At 37.8% G+C, this 15,539-nt stretch overlaps 1 protein-coding gene across 1 annotated transcript; it reads left to right on the top strand.

The window, feature by feature from the left end:
- The first annotated feature begins 892 nt into the window (after positions 1–892).
- AQP4 (aquaporin 4) lies at positions 893–7,333 on the top strand. The gene is given in 4 exon segments (XM_022586888.2): positions 893–1,289; positions 2,185–2,349; positions 2,631–2,711; positions 6,669–7,333. Coding segments are annotated over 4 exon segments (993 nt in total). The 5' UTR covers positions 893–908; the 3' UTR covers positions 7,035–7,333.
- Positions 7,334–15,539: the final 8,206 nt, after the last annotated feature.

Genomic DNA, 15,539 nt, shown 5'->3' with positions numbered 1-15,539 from the left:
GTATGTGCACTGGCGCTGCCTGGAGCCCGCCCCGCCCAGGTGGCCGGTCCCCGCCCTCGGACAGGCGCTCCGGCTCCCCTGGGGCCTGCGGTTGAAACGGCTCTGAGCCGCCTCCGGACCTGGGCGGGCTCCCGGACTCCTCCCGCTGGCCGGGGAGAGCATGGCAGCGTCCCCTTCCCAGCCCCGGGTCCCGGCTCCGGCCCTGCAGTCACCACGAGTGGCCCTCCCACCAAACAAGATTCACCTTCTCCAAAGACAGCCTTCCAGCCTTCCAGCCCTCCTGGCTTCCTAGCAGGACTCGCCTTCATCCAGAGTCTCCAATGGGGGAGAGGAGGGACAGTCAGCTCTACAAATCCATTTCCAGAATGCCATTTGAACCATAAAGGACAGAACTGGAAAAGACCTCCCTTTTTTATGGCTGTAGGTTCCAAATAGAAATGACATGTAAAAAGTACCTTGAAACGTAAAAACTTGCTCTGAGGGAATTGACTACAAGGTAAATATACTTGATTCTTAATTCTTTAAGGAACTTGATTTAGACGTTTTCTTTTCTAGGGACAATTCAGATACTTTTCCAGTGAAACTGGATGATCTTTGGATATTAACTCAAAGGAGATTAGAATAACAATCTCAATAGAATAACATAACAATAGTTACTGTTAGAATAACCATAACAGTAATTACTTAATTATCTCCTTAAGAGATAATTAAGTAATTAAGGAGATTTTCCAGAAGCATTCTTTCTCTGTATGCAAATAACTTTTGGCTGGGTGGTCTCCCTACTGTGGGACAAGAGTGCGGGCCTGGACATCCTCACCTAAAGGCATAAACCTTGGATTGGTAGCTTCTGATGCCGATTTGTTTTTCCTTTCAGTAAGTGTGGACCTTTGTGTAGAAGAGAGAGTATCATGGTGGCCTTCAAAGGGGTCTGGACTCAAGCTTTCTGGAAGGCAGTCACAGCGGAATTTCTGGCTATGCTTATTTTTGTCCTGCTCAGCCTGGGATCCACCATCAACTGGGGTGGAGCAGAAAAGCCCTTACCAGTCGACATGGTTCTCATCTCCCTCTGCTTTGGACTCAGCATCGCAACTATGGTCCAGTGCTTTGGCCACATCAGCGGTGGCCACATCAACCCCGCCGTGACGGTGGCCATGGTGTGCACGAGGAAGATTAGCATTGCCAAGTCTGTCTTCTACATCGCAGCCCAGTGCCTGGGTGCCATCATCGGAGCCGGGATTCTCTATCTGGTCACGCCTCCCAGTGTGGTGGGAGGCCTGGGAGTCACAACGGTACCATCTTTAGCTCTTGTTTTCAAACTCGGACTCTAGGCTTCTTATAGACTACTAAGTGACAACTGGTGGCTTAAGAGACCTTCCTAAAACTGCTAATTTATTCCCAGGGAACGTCTGATGACTCCTGATAGGGGTGAAAACTGATTCCAGCCACGCTGACTACATCGTATGAAATCATTATGTGCTACTGAGTAACTTGAATAGCACTAAGTCTGGGTAGCACAAAAATTGTGTTGGTTTTTTTCCTCTCTCTCTCTATCCCAGTGACTATATTGACTATATATTTAACTTAAGGCATTTTTGTTACAATTATTTGTTGGTTCATTAGCAAAAGGAACAATTTTGTTTCTTGTCACGTGCCTGAGGCTTAAAAGTGATCTGCATCGAGGGTCACACTTAAAAAAATAAATTGGCGTTTGATCCTAGTTTTGTTCTTAGATGATTAGGAATATCATTTGTTAGGTCAGCACCAGGGTCGATGAAAAGACCACACACGGTTTAAATTTTAATTGAAATATATATTAATTAATTTAAACCTAATTAATGGATTTAATCATTGCCTTATAAAATTACAAGACTCTTAAGAAACTCTTTTATAAGTTAAGTGCAGCAGTGGCATATTTCGCTTCCTTTGTAGAAAAGGGCATTCAGCACAAACTCCCCCTCGGTCATTGTAAGAGTAATTAATTATCTGTGATGGCCCCAAATGAATAGAAATTTATTTCTTCTTTTTGGAGGGGGCAGGGGTGCAAGTGTCTCAACTAGGGGTGGGATAGAAGACTCAAACTAATGATCAGCTTTTGTAGGGATAAAATGTGCCTTTCACAATGATATGTTATCATAGAAAATGTTCCCTTGCCTTAATTCAGATGGAGCATTTTTCTCTCTCCAGGTTCATGGAAATCTTAGCGCTGGTCATGGTCTCCTGGTGGAGTTAATAATCACATTTCAGTTGGTGTTTACTATTTTTGCCAGCTGTGATTCCAAACGGACTGATGTCACTGGTTCCATAGCTTTAGCAATTGGATTCTCTGTTGCAATTGGACATTTATTTGCAGTAAGTTTCCAAGCCCATTTAAGTAATTGATCCATGTTGTTTATCCTCACCCTAGAGCTGGATGAAGATGTTATGTTTCACAGCTGTAGTTCTTTAGTATCCAGCTACGTCTGTCCATTTTAGGTGATTTTTTTGCTAACTTTGTGATGAGAACATTGATATGGCTGCTAACATCTGGACATCTCTAACTGACTTGGCAAATGGTAGCACATTGCAATGAAGTCTACCTGTTAATAGCCCTGTTTCAGCAATGTCTGAAGTTGTATTCTTTTTCCCTATAGATCAATTACACTGGTGCCAGCATGAACCCCGCCCGATCCTTTGGACCTGCAGTTATCATGGGAAATTGGGAAAACCACTGGGTAACCACCATGTTCATTGTGCCTGTTTTCCTACAGTTGAGGACAATTACCCAGAGAGCTCTTTTTTTCCCATTATTTTGCTCACTAGTTTCTCTTCCTCCCAACTCTGAACCCCTAATTTATTACATCTTTCATAAAGACTAGGGAGAGACTAGGACAGTTCTGCTACAAAACATCTCATATCAGTTCTGGACCTTCAGTGACAGTCTTTTTTTTTTTAAAGCACCTGCTCTGGGCACCGGATCTGACAGACCTCAGCAGAATATATTGAACATGGAGGTTGCCTATCTGGAACAAGTTAAAATCAGGGTGGTGAAATGAATATGGTGTTTAAATAATTGAAAGTAAATCCTTCCCAGCAATAATGAAAAATATGCTTGCAAAAAAAAAAAAAAGAAGAAGAAGAAGAAGAGAAAGAGAAATGCTTAAAAGCATAGCCCATTGCAAAAATATTTACCTTTTTTGTTTACAAGAGCATGAACCCAGTTAATAGTATGGGAGTGGGAAGCATTTTGAACTGCAGATGGTGAGAAATAATTAGTGCAAATATTTATGCTATTATCACCATAACCATAACTGGAAAAAGAAAGGACTTTCAGAAAAGACACACTTCTCAGCCCCATGCCTACCCTACTTTTTAACGTGGGGACAGTGCTTCCAGAGAGCAGTGGTATCGATTGTTAAATACCACAGTCAATTTCTTTTCAATTGTCTCTTACCAAAAAGAAATTTCAATCCGTTAAATGAATAATGTGGTAGTTTTGAAGACCTCTTACACACTAATTTACAATAACCAATAAAAATAGGTGTATGTCAGCCAGCTTCAAATGGAGCTAACTTTTATTTTCACGTATATATGTTGTGAATGCTCTTTTACATCTTTTATTTTTAAGTCATGAATGTAAGAATATGTCACTTATGTTTTTAATTTATGTTCTTATTGTAGTGTAGTGGATTTACAATGTTGTGTTAGTTTCAGGTGTACAGCAAAGTGATTCAGTTATACATACTCAGATTCTTTTCCATTGTAGGTGTCGCTTATGTTTTAATCTCACGCATACAGTGGTTATTGACACAGTCACACGCACTCAACCTTGATGTACGTTGCAAATGAGAAGAAATTGCCCCACTGCTACATGCATTCACTTCTAAGAAAAGTGTACCTATCTATCCCATTAAAGTAATCTATCGCATTACATAACAGCATGAGAGTCAGTGATCAAAAGCAGGGTTTTGGACCCAGACATGAAAAACTTAGTCAACAATACCACCCATGAGATTGGTTACTTTGCCACTGATATTTCCATGTATGTCTCTAAAGATTTGCCACATTAATGGGAATACAAATTTGTAACGGGCAGTATTCAGATCTTATGATAAAAGTACAACTTTTAGGTCATCTTATTCAAACAATTTTTGTAAATAAAATTTAGAAAAATGACAACTTTTAATCCATGAGGACTTTAATATGTGAATGAAAATATATGTTTTTATTAATTACTTGAGTTGTGGTACACTAGTTAAAATTTAAGTAGCAAGAAAATCCTTAGCTGTTGATTGAATCCAAGGTTTCCCGTTGTTGCTATTTTATAACAAACTTAATCCTACAGAAAATGAATGTCCATTTTGTAGCAAAGCTTGTGTGAAATTAACAACTAATTTTAAGTATGTCTGTAGATAGATGGATAGACAATAAATAACAAGATATTAATGATGAATTTTGTGTGTAGTGTAATAACAGTTTTTAGTCTTCTTTTCTGGATTTTCTATATTTTTAGCAGTAGAACTTCTTTACCTTTATGAAGTTTAAAAGTTACTTTAAAGGGCATTATGAGTTTGGGAATAGCAACTTGAAACTGAGATTTGTTTATTTTTGAGAGCATGTGGCTAGACATCTTCTTCGTAGGTGTTTTGGGGGAAGTGTCATAATGATTTAGCAGTCCCTTTTCTCCCTTGCGGGATTTTTAGCTTGTGGAATAGAACATACCAAATGAGATCTTACCAAAGGAACAAAGCGCAAAGACATTTAGAGGAGGGCTCTCATTTCTCCTTTGAAAGGGCATAGAGAAGGTAAACTCTGACATGGTTTCTTTCATGTTCAAGATAAGGAACTTGAACATAAGGTTCTTGCAGCCACTTTGTCAACAATTTCCCTGTACAGTATATGTGTTCAGTTTCAGCTTAAAGTTTGAATTTCTTCTTTAGATTTTGCAATGAGGATGCTAAGTGAGCTTCATTTCCAGAGAGTGTTTGAAGCCAGAAGGATTCATCAGATTTTTTTCAAATGAGAGAAGTGTAGTATCGTAGAAAACAGTATAATGGTTCAAAAGAGAGGTCTGAAATCAGACAGACCTGAAATCCCAACTCAATCACTTGCTAAGCGTGAAGTCTTAAACAAGCTTCTCACCCTCTCTGCGTGTCCATTTTCTTACCCATAAAATGGGATAATAATAACATCTATCTCATAGGTCATCATTAGAATTAAATGAGTTAATACAAGAAAAGCACTGAGTATAGCCAGCTGAGAAAGAGTGCTCAATAAACAGGGTTTTTGTTGCTCAAGTCCATCTGTTGAATGAATGTCTAATATTCTACAGCCTATGTGTGCTCTAAAGCAAGTGTTGAAGTTTATCCAAACTCAAAACTTGTTTTATTCTAGACACATAACTAATATGATAGAAACTTCCAGTTATTGAAATAAATTCCCATGGAATGGCTAATCCTCAACTAACCATTATCCATAAATGCAGTACAGATTTTTCCACCAAGTCATCAGTGTAAGAACCATGAGGATGAAAGCACTCTGCAAGAAGATTAATGGGCAAACCATGAGGTTTTCTCTTAAATCAAATCACCAAAGTTGAGAGAGAAAATCATGTAACATGACGAAAGTGACTTATAGCCAGCCTAGTCCCATACATCTTTAAATTGTCTAGGAAACAATGGAATGGAGCAAGTTACAATGAAATTGGAACTATGAAGTACTTTACAAGTATTATTTCAATTTAATCCTGACAACCCATGAGGTATGTATTATTATTATCCCTGTTTCACAGATGAGGAAATTAAGGTTTAGGAAGTTATGTAACAGATTCAAGCAGTAACAAGATTGCTAAGCGGTCGAGCTCATATTCCATTTATCATGCTGTACTGAATAATTAAAGCCCCAAGTGATACAATCTGTACTATGGTTGTGATTATGCAAAAGACCAATGTAAGATGGCAATATTAAGAAAAAAAGTACTCTCCAGAAAATTTTTCCTCTATTTCAGCTGAAGAAGTCGTACCCCCAAAGAGGACCTATCTTTACTGTAAGGATTATCAGAAAATGGAAAGAACATAATTAATGAAAGCAGGAAAAGAGAAGAGGAAACAGTCTTTTCTTATTTTCTGTTCAAATGTTATTTAGCAATATATGGATCTCCGATGTAGATTTAATGTATTCTCTTATTTTCTTTCCAATTCTCTCTCTCCTTTTTTTTAATGCATGACTCATTTGCTCTCTCTCTTTTTTAAAAAATAACCACTTATGTCTTTTTTTTTTTTTTGGCTGTGTTGTGTCGTCATTGCTGCGCACGGGCTTTTCTCTCGTTGCGGTGAACGGGGCTACTCTTCGTTGCAGTGCGGTGGCTTCTCTTGTTGCGGAGCATGGGCTCTAGGCACGTGGGCTTCAGTCGTTGTGGCTCGTGGGCTTAGTTGTGGCTCGTGGGCTCTAGAGCTCAGGCTCAGTAGTTGTGGCACACGGGTTTAGTTGCTCCGTGGCATGTGGGATCTTCCCGGACCAGGGTTTGAACCAATGTCCCCTGCATTGGCAGGCGGATTCTTAACCACTGTGCCACCGGGGAAGCCCCACATTTGCTCTCTTAATTTAAACCAGCTAAGTTCTATATCCATGCCTTGTTCAAAGGAATAGTTTTACTCTACTTACACTCTATAACTCTTCCATCTTTCCCCCAGATATATTGGGCTGGACCAATAATAGGAGCTGTCCTTGCTGGTGGCCTTTATGAGTATGTCTTCTGTCCAGATGTTGAACTCAAACGTCGTTTTAAAGAAGCCTTCAACAAAGCTGCCCAGCAAACAAAAGGGAGCTACATGGAGGTGGAGGACAACAGGAGCCAGGTAGAGACCGACGACTTGATTCTAAAACCTGGAGTGGTGCACGTGATCGACATTGACCGGGGTGAGGAAAAGAAGGGGAAAGACCCATCCGGAGAGGTGCTATCTTCAGTATGACTAGAAGATAGCACTGAAAGCAGACAAGAGCCCTTAGAACTGTCCTCAGATTTTCTTCCGCCCATTAAGGAAACAGATTTGTTATAAATTAGACATGTGCAGTTTGTTGTTTCATGTCATATTACTCAGTCTAGACAGTAAATATTTCATTATTTACCAAGGAGGAATGAAAGAAACCTATCATGAATTTCAAATCTAAAAAAAAAAAAATCTTTTTGAAGTATCCCCAAAGCCAATGTGTATCTAGTTTATCTATTTGCTATTCATTACTAATCAATTTAAAATGTGTATCAAGATTTTGTTAAGGCTTGCCTGACAACTTACAGGCATACCTATCAGCTTACTCCTCCTCTCCCACGAAACCAGTATTGTCAATCCTCATTTGAATATTTATTCTGTTAAATCAAGTTAATCAATGGCAAAATACAGAGTATGTCATAGAGTCCAAGAGAGCAAATACAACAAGCTCTTTTATAACCAGCTCCCCTAGGTTAAACTACCTCGGCAAAAGAATATTAACAAGAGTCATTGCTAGTGAATTGTTTTCATTTATATTTCAAATATCCAACTTTCCACCCAAACTCCAATTCATAATATTCCTTCCTCCTCCTCACTGCCCAAGGTAATATGGAACTAAAGCCCAGAAATTCAAAGAATGTTCAGAAATCCTATATGTGTTCCACCTAATAAAACCTCCACATCATAAGGCACCTATTGAGATTCAGGACAAACAGACTTGTAAGATCTTATGGGGGTGGGTGGAAATTTACCATCATACAAAAATCATAAGGAAAAAGAAAATCTGCATGCTGGTTTCAAATAGTTGATCTGTTTTCAGTGCACATCCTCAAATACACCACATGAGGTTAACAATCTAAGCTTTTAACCACTTAACAATTTTGCTTATTTTTTTAATTTATTGGCAAAACTGGGGGTTTTGTTTGTTTGTAATTTTGGCTAACTATATTTAAACATTAGCTGAGACATATTTTTGATAGCAAGAACATAACTAGTCGAGTCCTGACTTTTTGTTAGTCCTGACTGCTCGTTCTAGAAGGTGTAAACTAGTCCTGCCAGTCCCAATCACTGATACTCTCCCACTTTTCATGACATTTGTTGATAATCTTCATTGTGCGCATCAATATTTTAACGAATTAAAATGCATGAGAGACAAGGAACGACATGACCACAAAATAAAAGGGCGGGGGCATCAAAACGCTCTGTATTCAAAGCTGACTAGATGACCAATCTTTCCTTTGTAGAGATACTATAGGTTTTTTAAGCATTTTCATTACTGAATCATTTATTTTTCAAAATAACTTGTTCTTTCCCATACTGCTTTGCCTTATGTCAGTAAAATGGTCTCTGGAAACCCCAGTTTCTATTATCTTAACTGTCTAGTCTAGCCTTTATCTTAAAGAGCTGAAAAAGTCCATTTCACTGAACAAAAGCTAATAGTAAAGCAAAAATCTATCACTGCAAAGAGTGGCTTGTAAATAGCTGATAATCAAGGGCTGTCTTCTCCTACTCACAGTTCCAACTGTGTGCCACTTTTTGGTGTTAATGGCAGCTGTGTGTGTGTGGCAGTGAGATAAAGGACCACTATTAAATCTGATTCTCTTCGGTGCTAAGAAAGTAATGAACGAGGTTCCCAGAGAGACACCACACCAGTGGAGTCCCTGGGAGTCCCCCTGACATCTTTTTGGCAGGTGCCTAAATCCCAGGCCCCTTTGGTGGCTGGCCACACCCTTCACCACTGAATCACATTGCTTCCTGTTTGGGGCACCATCTATAGGAACTAGGGTGTATTTCTAACGATGGATCTTTTCAAATGTTTGCACAATATACCCTTAAAGGCTTAAAACTGGGGGTGGTTCAGCTCAAAAGATAATGCTATCAACCATCAGCAAACATGTCAGTTCAAAAATAAGTTAGCAAGGAAAAAAATGAAACATTTTCCAAATACACTTACAATTTACTAGTTTATGATCATTTTTATTCAGCCATATGGTTTACTTCTAATACCCTCACTTTTATACTCACTTCAGTTAGAGCATTCAATAAGTTAGTGCGGGGAAAAAAAAAAAAAAAACAAACCTCATGAATGATGTTTTTGCCATTGTTTTCCAGCAACGAGCAGAGTGCCTGACACATAGTAGGTATTCAAAGCAAGTGTGTTAGTTAAGAAAAAAAAAAAAAAATATATATATATATATATATACATTTCATTTGTGATTTAAGGATATAAAACATTTTCTTTTAATCTTTATTTTGCTCCATATTTAATAAGAGCATGAGTTCAAGGACTACTAAGGAAGGCCATAGAAATGTAAAAACCATAAAGTATATTTTTGCATACTACTATTTTAGGGGCATGCAGACAATGAAAGCTTTTGCACTTTTCTTTCCCTGCATATATTTCACTCAAGGCTCTACCAGTAAAAAGTAATGAAATTGTACCTTTCTAATGACATCTATGCAGCAGGGGTCTTTTGCCTTGTGGATGGCACCAAATTATCCAAGTGTGTTAGGAGACTGGGGCTTTTTCCTTTAATCCCTTCTTATTAATGAAGTGCATCGCGCTGCTCCCAGGAGAGTACTGCTGACAGATATACAGAAAAGAGATCAGAGAGAAAAAACTGGAAGGACATAAATGAATTATACCCAGCCAGGAAACAATGCCAGCCGTCTCTTCCCTAAGGAAAAGTACAACAAGCATCCCCCAAATTGTAAGGTGGTCCCTACACTGCAAATGTATATAGTTTGTCAAAAGAGTACAAAGGGTAAACGTCATTTTTAAGTTTGCAGGGCTTTCTTTAAAATTGGGAGCCCAGAATTTGGATGTATGTTTTCATGATAGAAGAGGACATTTTCTTCAAAGAGTCCTCAACTTTTACACTGGAAGGAAGTATTTTCTGGTATCTAAATAGTTGCTTAAATGTAAGATTCTTACACTTTGTCTCTGCCACTTGATGTTTTCATAAATTCTTATACTTTCTATCGTCTGACCCTTTTCCTAATGCAGTTGGTAGGTGCTGGCTTAAACTGTGGCTCAGTCTTGAAGGTTTTACAAGATGAGAAATATGTCGCTAACATGTATGATGGAATTAAGCTATCTAATTATTAGAGGTCTGATTCCAAACAGCACAGAATATTCTTCTTAGGTCGTGAAACCAAGCAACTCACTTACCGGTTTAAACTCCATAATGAACCAGAAAATTCCAAAAGAGAATAGCAAATTCAAATGCTAGAATCAATCCCAGTGATCTGTTGTAGCCTGTTGACACTGTTCCCACATGTTGTGAACATTTGAAAAAGAAATTGCCTTTGTGACAGTTGAGGGTGACAGTGCAAGCCCAGCAGACAAACTTATCAGACAAAAGAAAGCCAATGTAAATTCTCATCATAAGCATTATAGAATATGCAAACAGAATATTTTATACCTGAAAGTAATATTGTCTTTCCTAACATGTTTATGGCATCAAAATTATTAGAAAGATGTATTTACTACCTGGAAAGTGTAACATAACAAAGCTCACTCTCTTTACCCCAAATCATGTGCATTGCATTGGTGTTGTAATACTTTACAGATCACCCGGAAATAGCAGTAACTTTTGAAACCCTCTCTAAAGTACATGGAAGACATTTAATTCAGGGCTTAAAAACTGTGGCCACTCACTTTGGCAAATGACAATAACCTGTGAAAATAGATATCAAATAAATGTTATACAACCTGTACAGTAAACATTAAACTTAAGAACAATTATAGTGTTACCTATGCATGTTAAAATCCAAGAGCTAAAAAATACACTGAATTTATATAACCCATCAGAATGTATTTCTAGATTCTCTTCAGGATTAATTAAATAAACATGCAATTATGAAACTATATAAACAATTATTTATCACTTTTATGACCCAAATCACAATAAAATTGTAATTCATGATAAACTAGTGAGAATAAACTGAACATATGGTCGTATTCACAATTCTTTATTAACTGAAATGTTATTCCAACGTTAGAGCTAAAGTTAAGGAGATTGAAACTGTAATGTTTAATATTTGGGATAATCTATTAAAGTCTTAGCATTGTGGTTGATTTCCATGAATTATGTTGTATCTCATATTACTAAGCTTGTGCAAATAAACTGTTTAATGTTTTAAAATGTGTTTGATGATTTTGAAAATTCATCCAGAGCTTTTGCACGTCCCATCCTAGAAGCATCATTTAGAAGGACCAGAGGTTTAGATATTTGAGTACAATCAACACCAAATGAAATGGTGGTGGAATCCATATAATAAAACAAGTTTTGAGAGCCTGCAGAGTATACAGTGTGGTAGATCCTCATATCGACAGTGAAAATTGTGTTTTCGTGGGCTTAATTCTAAATGTTCACATCTATGCAAAATAGACCATTGAATATCGACTGTAGAGTCAAAAAGTGAAGACTTAAACAACTGTGACTCAAATGAGGCTGGTATTACTAAATAGATGATCCATCCTTAGAGCATTTGGCAAATTCTGCCTACCCAGATGGATAATGTAGGTTCAATGAGCACTGGTTTACTCCCTTGGGCTCTCTGTTTGAACCTCTCAATTTTGAGAGGTTACAGACCCACAGGGAAGGATTGAGGACAATCGTTTATGTAACATGCAACCCATTGGAAGAGTGGAGAACGCTGCCTTAGGAGCCAGGTGGATGTGTACGTCTCTTATCACCTTTGTCACATTGTAGTGAAATCATTTGTGTAGGTTTCTGTCTCCCCTAGTAGGTTTAAAACTCCTTAAGGGCTAAGACTGTGTCTTATTTATTCTGTATCCTCCACCCTCGGCACTGAGAACTAGGCTTGACATTTCTCTCAATAAATGCTTGTTGCATAAATGAATAAACAACTTATGGAATATCTCACAATCATTAGGAAATACCACAAAGCAATATACTTTAATCTAGTTGGTTTTTACTGTATAGGTGGGTGCAGAATATTTGAATGCATGTAATTCCAGTTAGGAGCCCAAAATTAGCTCAAGCACTAAAGAAAATAAAAGGGAAAATGCGCAGAAAGAATGAAACACTAATTGGCTTTCTAAAATTTATACCTAACGTGTAAGCAACAAGACACGTTTTCATTGCTATATTTATACAATGGCCAGATGTTAGATGAAATTTAGCTCAATAACTATTTCAGCAAGAAAAGTATTTTAACAAGCATGGGAAGCTAGTGAATAAATGTCAGCCTGATTTTATAGTTATCCTGCTGGAAAATGTCCAAAACAATATGTCACCTGAATTAAATCTTACTATTTTCTAGTTTTTTTCTAGCTCTTCCTTGGGTTTAAGGAAGACATAAAAGACCCTAAAAAGCCAGGTTGAGTTCTGCTACCTCCACATATTCAGAAGTCTCTGAGGAACCATGACCATGATGTTTGCAACCTTTGTGCATAGCACAATGACAGCACGTAGTTAGTGCTCAATAAATGCAAGATGGTTGGGTGGATGGATGATGGATGGATGGATGGATGGGAGAGACTCTCCAGTCTGGAAGAAGTAAGTTAATCTGTGAACAGATGGAGATCATAGCCTGTATTCCTTCTTCTCTTATAAAAGTATTGGCCAAGGATCAGAATGCTAGAGAAGGAATGTGTAGATTAGAATAATTACCAATTATGAGTATATATGGGGTTTTAGAATTTATAAATATTAGTCTTAATCAGTTAATTTTCAAAGCTCATTGTGGGGCATGCATTGCTATCATTCTCATTTCCAAAGATGAGGAAAGCAAGTGTCAAAGAGATTAAGTAAATTACCCAGAATTATACCTAGTGCTAAAGCAAAAACTGGAAACCACATCCCAATTAATCCCAATCCCTTATGTTATTTCCCTAAATCACACAAAGTTCTCCCATTCATCCATCAGCCTAATTTCCCATCAGCCACCTTTCCTTAAGTGGCAAGAAATATATTCTATCCATACTAGGGGAAATCTTTATATACAGCAGCAACAAAGGGCAATAAATTAAGTACTACAGATCAGGAGTAGGTATTGTAAAACTTAGAAAAGATCCCAAGTAAGAGAATAGGGTTGAATGCTACAATGGGTTTACTTTAGGATACTTTGGATAATTTAGGAAATTTTTAGTTGACTTTTCTTTAGGAAAACATTATAAAGACCACTATTGGAGATAATTTTCATTTGGTCCATAAGAGAGAGTTGAAGATTAATTGCAAAGGTACTGATAAGGTTTTCCACATTTCAGTAATAATAATAACTTTAGCCCTCAATTATTCAACATGCGCTGTGCACCAGACATATACTTTACACGGTATAAAGAAACCTCATGAAGTAGATACTGCTATTTATTCCCATTTTACAGGTGAGAAAACTGAGGTCTAAGACGAGTAAGTAAATAGTTCAAAGTCAGCTACTAAGTGGGAGAAGTGAGATTTGAACCCAGGCAGTCTGTCCACAGACTCTACTCTTAGCCACTGTCCTGTGTTGTCTCTTACCTGGGGTGCTTTAGGCCCCCAGTCATTCCGATGTTCATATCTGCTTTTTCCAAGCCTTTGATTCTTTCATACCCGATACAGATTGCAGCGTGTTTGAACCTCTCAGTTGTTCACGACTTGACCTCTGGTTATCATTTTGACCACCTCCAAAGGAAGATTTAAACTCTCAAGTGCAAATGCCACAAAGATAAATCAGCTAAACTTAAAGTATTTTTGAAAGGGACTTTGAATGGCCAAGAAAACACTTTCTTTTCTTGAGCAGGGTTATGGCAGAAACTTATTACACAATATACCTTCCACTTTTTGACTCAAATTCTTAGCTGGTCTTTAACTTACCTAATTTGACAATTTCTCTCTGCCCTACATTGAGACAAGTAATATGTATTTTAACTCTTCTTTACCTATTAATCACCCAATCAATATATATGCTTAAGCACCTATTTTATTTAAGGCTCTATAGAAAATTTCAAAAAATTACATTTATTTATTAATTTTATTTAAATAAAATAAAATTTTAATAAGGGAAGCAATAAAACAGTGTTTGGAAATAAATTGAACTAGTGTATGATAACTTATCCTAGATCAGCCTATAAAGTTGACAGAATGTATTTGTAAAAAAATAAAATAAAGGTGGGAATTCCCTGGCAGTCCAGTGGCTAGGACTCGGCGCTTTCACTGCTGGGGCGCCAGGTTCAATCCTTGGTTGGGGAACTAAGATCCTGCAAACAAACAAATAAATGAATACATGTAATAATGAGTGGACCAGGTACTAACATTGTTACAATGGCAACAGCTTTGGGAAATGATTGAATGGAATGATAGTTGCCAGTACTTACCTCCTTGTGTCCAAACTATAGCTTCAGTCCCCGAGTATTTTGACTCAGACTCTCAGAAGACAAAAATCTTTTAAAATACAGTATAGAGATGTACAACCAATGACTGGGGAACTATTTGTTTAAATTTGGGGCTCCCAGAGGGGAAAGAAAAAAAAATGAAGAGGATGGATGAAGGAGGGGAGGCGGAAGTCCCTCGGTAACAGCAAAGTAAGAGGACAGGGGCTCCTAGCTTTCCTACTCCCACCCAATACAGGAGTTGCCAGGACAGCCTCTGCCCCTTTGCAGAGAAGAGTCCCTGTGCTGAGTTAGTGTGTTCTTATCATCCTATATGGTAATCAGTGCCCCAAAGAGAACTGGGCTGTGCATTGTACAAACTTAAGACTTCATCTCAATTTTAATTGTCCAAACCTCACACTAAAGGGAAATAGACTCTTCCCGTGGAATAAAAGGACTCACTGAATCTTGAGTTTCAGCAACAAATGCTGGATGGAAGCAGGATCTCCCCCATCTCATCAAGAAACCGTGCCTTTAAAATGTATTTCTTTCAAAAGGAAAAACGATGAGTCTCATCTTAGCACAGGGCTCTTGAAGACGATTCGCCATATTAAAGCTACTCCAGGATTTCAGTGTCAAAACTTATCACAAAGGACGTAAGTTTGATCTTGCTGTTTCAAAAGCCGATCTTATGGAAATTGTGGCAGGAGAATACAAGAAGGAGAACCGCTGGGATTTCTCTAGTGATCTGCAAGAAAGAGTTGAGAAAAACTAATACAGAGTATTCAGCTCTGTGGTGTTGGTACGTTGTAGTTAAATCATTCATATTCTTTGAACTCTAATAAAAAATTCTCATCAAACAATGATGACATTTTCATCTCATCCAAGTTTAATCACAAGAGTATTGTAATTCTGATTTTCTTCACCTCAGTTCAAATTGAAAATAATTGTCAGACGTCATTTTAATTCTAACCACTACATCCCTTCTTACATGTTCTCCCTTACACTATTATGGCCCATTTTGTCCTCTAAGAGGCATGACATTTTTTTTTTCTATTATTCAAGCAGTTTTAAAAGAGCTTTGTCACCCACCTACAAATAGGACATTTAAGGCTTATTTTAAAAAGAATTTGCGATAACAAATTAACATAAATGGAAAACTTTTCCTTGAAACACTGAGAGACACGAGGGGTAATAAATTCTGACTATTGAATTTCCTGAGCTTGGTAAAACACTTAACTGCCTGAATTGTTGTG

This window comes from Delphinapterus leucas, chromosome 14 (genome assembly GCF_059928025.1).
Source record: "Delphinapterus leucas isolate spDelLeu-1000000601 "Yukka" chromosome 14, BTC_Dleu_Yukka2, whole genome shotgun sequence".
In the NCBI taxonomy this organism is placed as follows: Eukaryota; Metazoa; Chordata; class Mammalia; order Artiodactyla; family Monodontidae; genus Delphinapterus; species Delphinapterus leucas.
The sequence above is the reverse complement of the archived record's forward strand: the minus strand, read 5'-3'. Positions and strand labels throughout refer to the sequence as shown.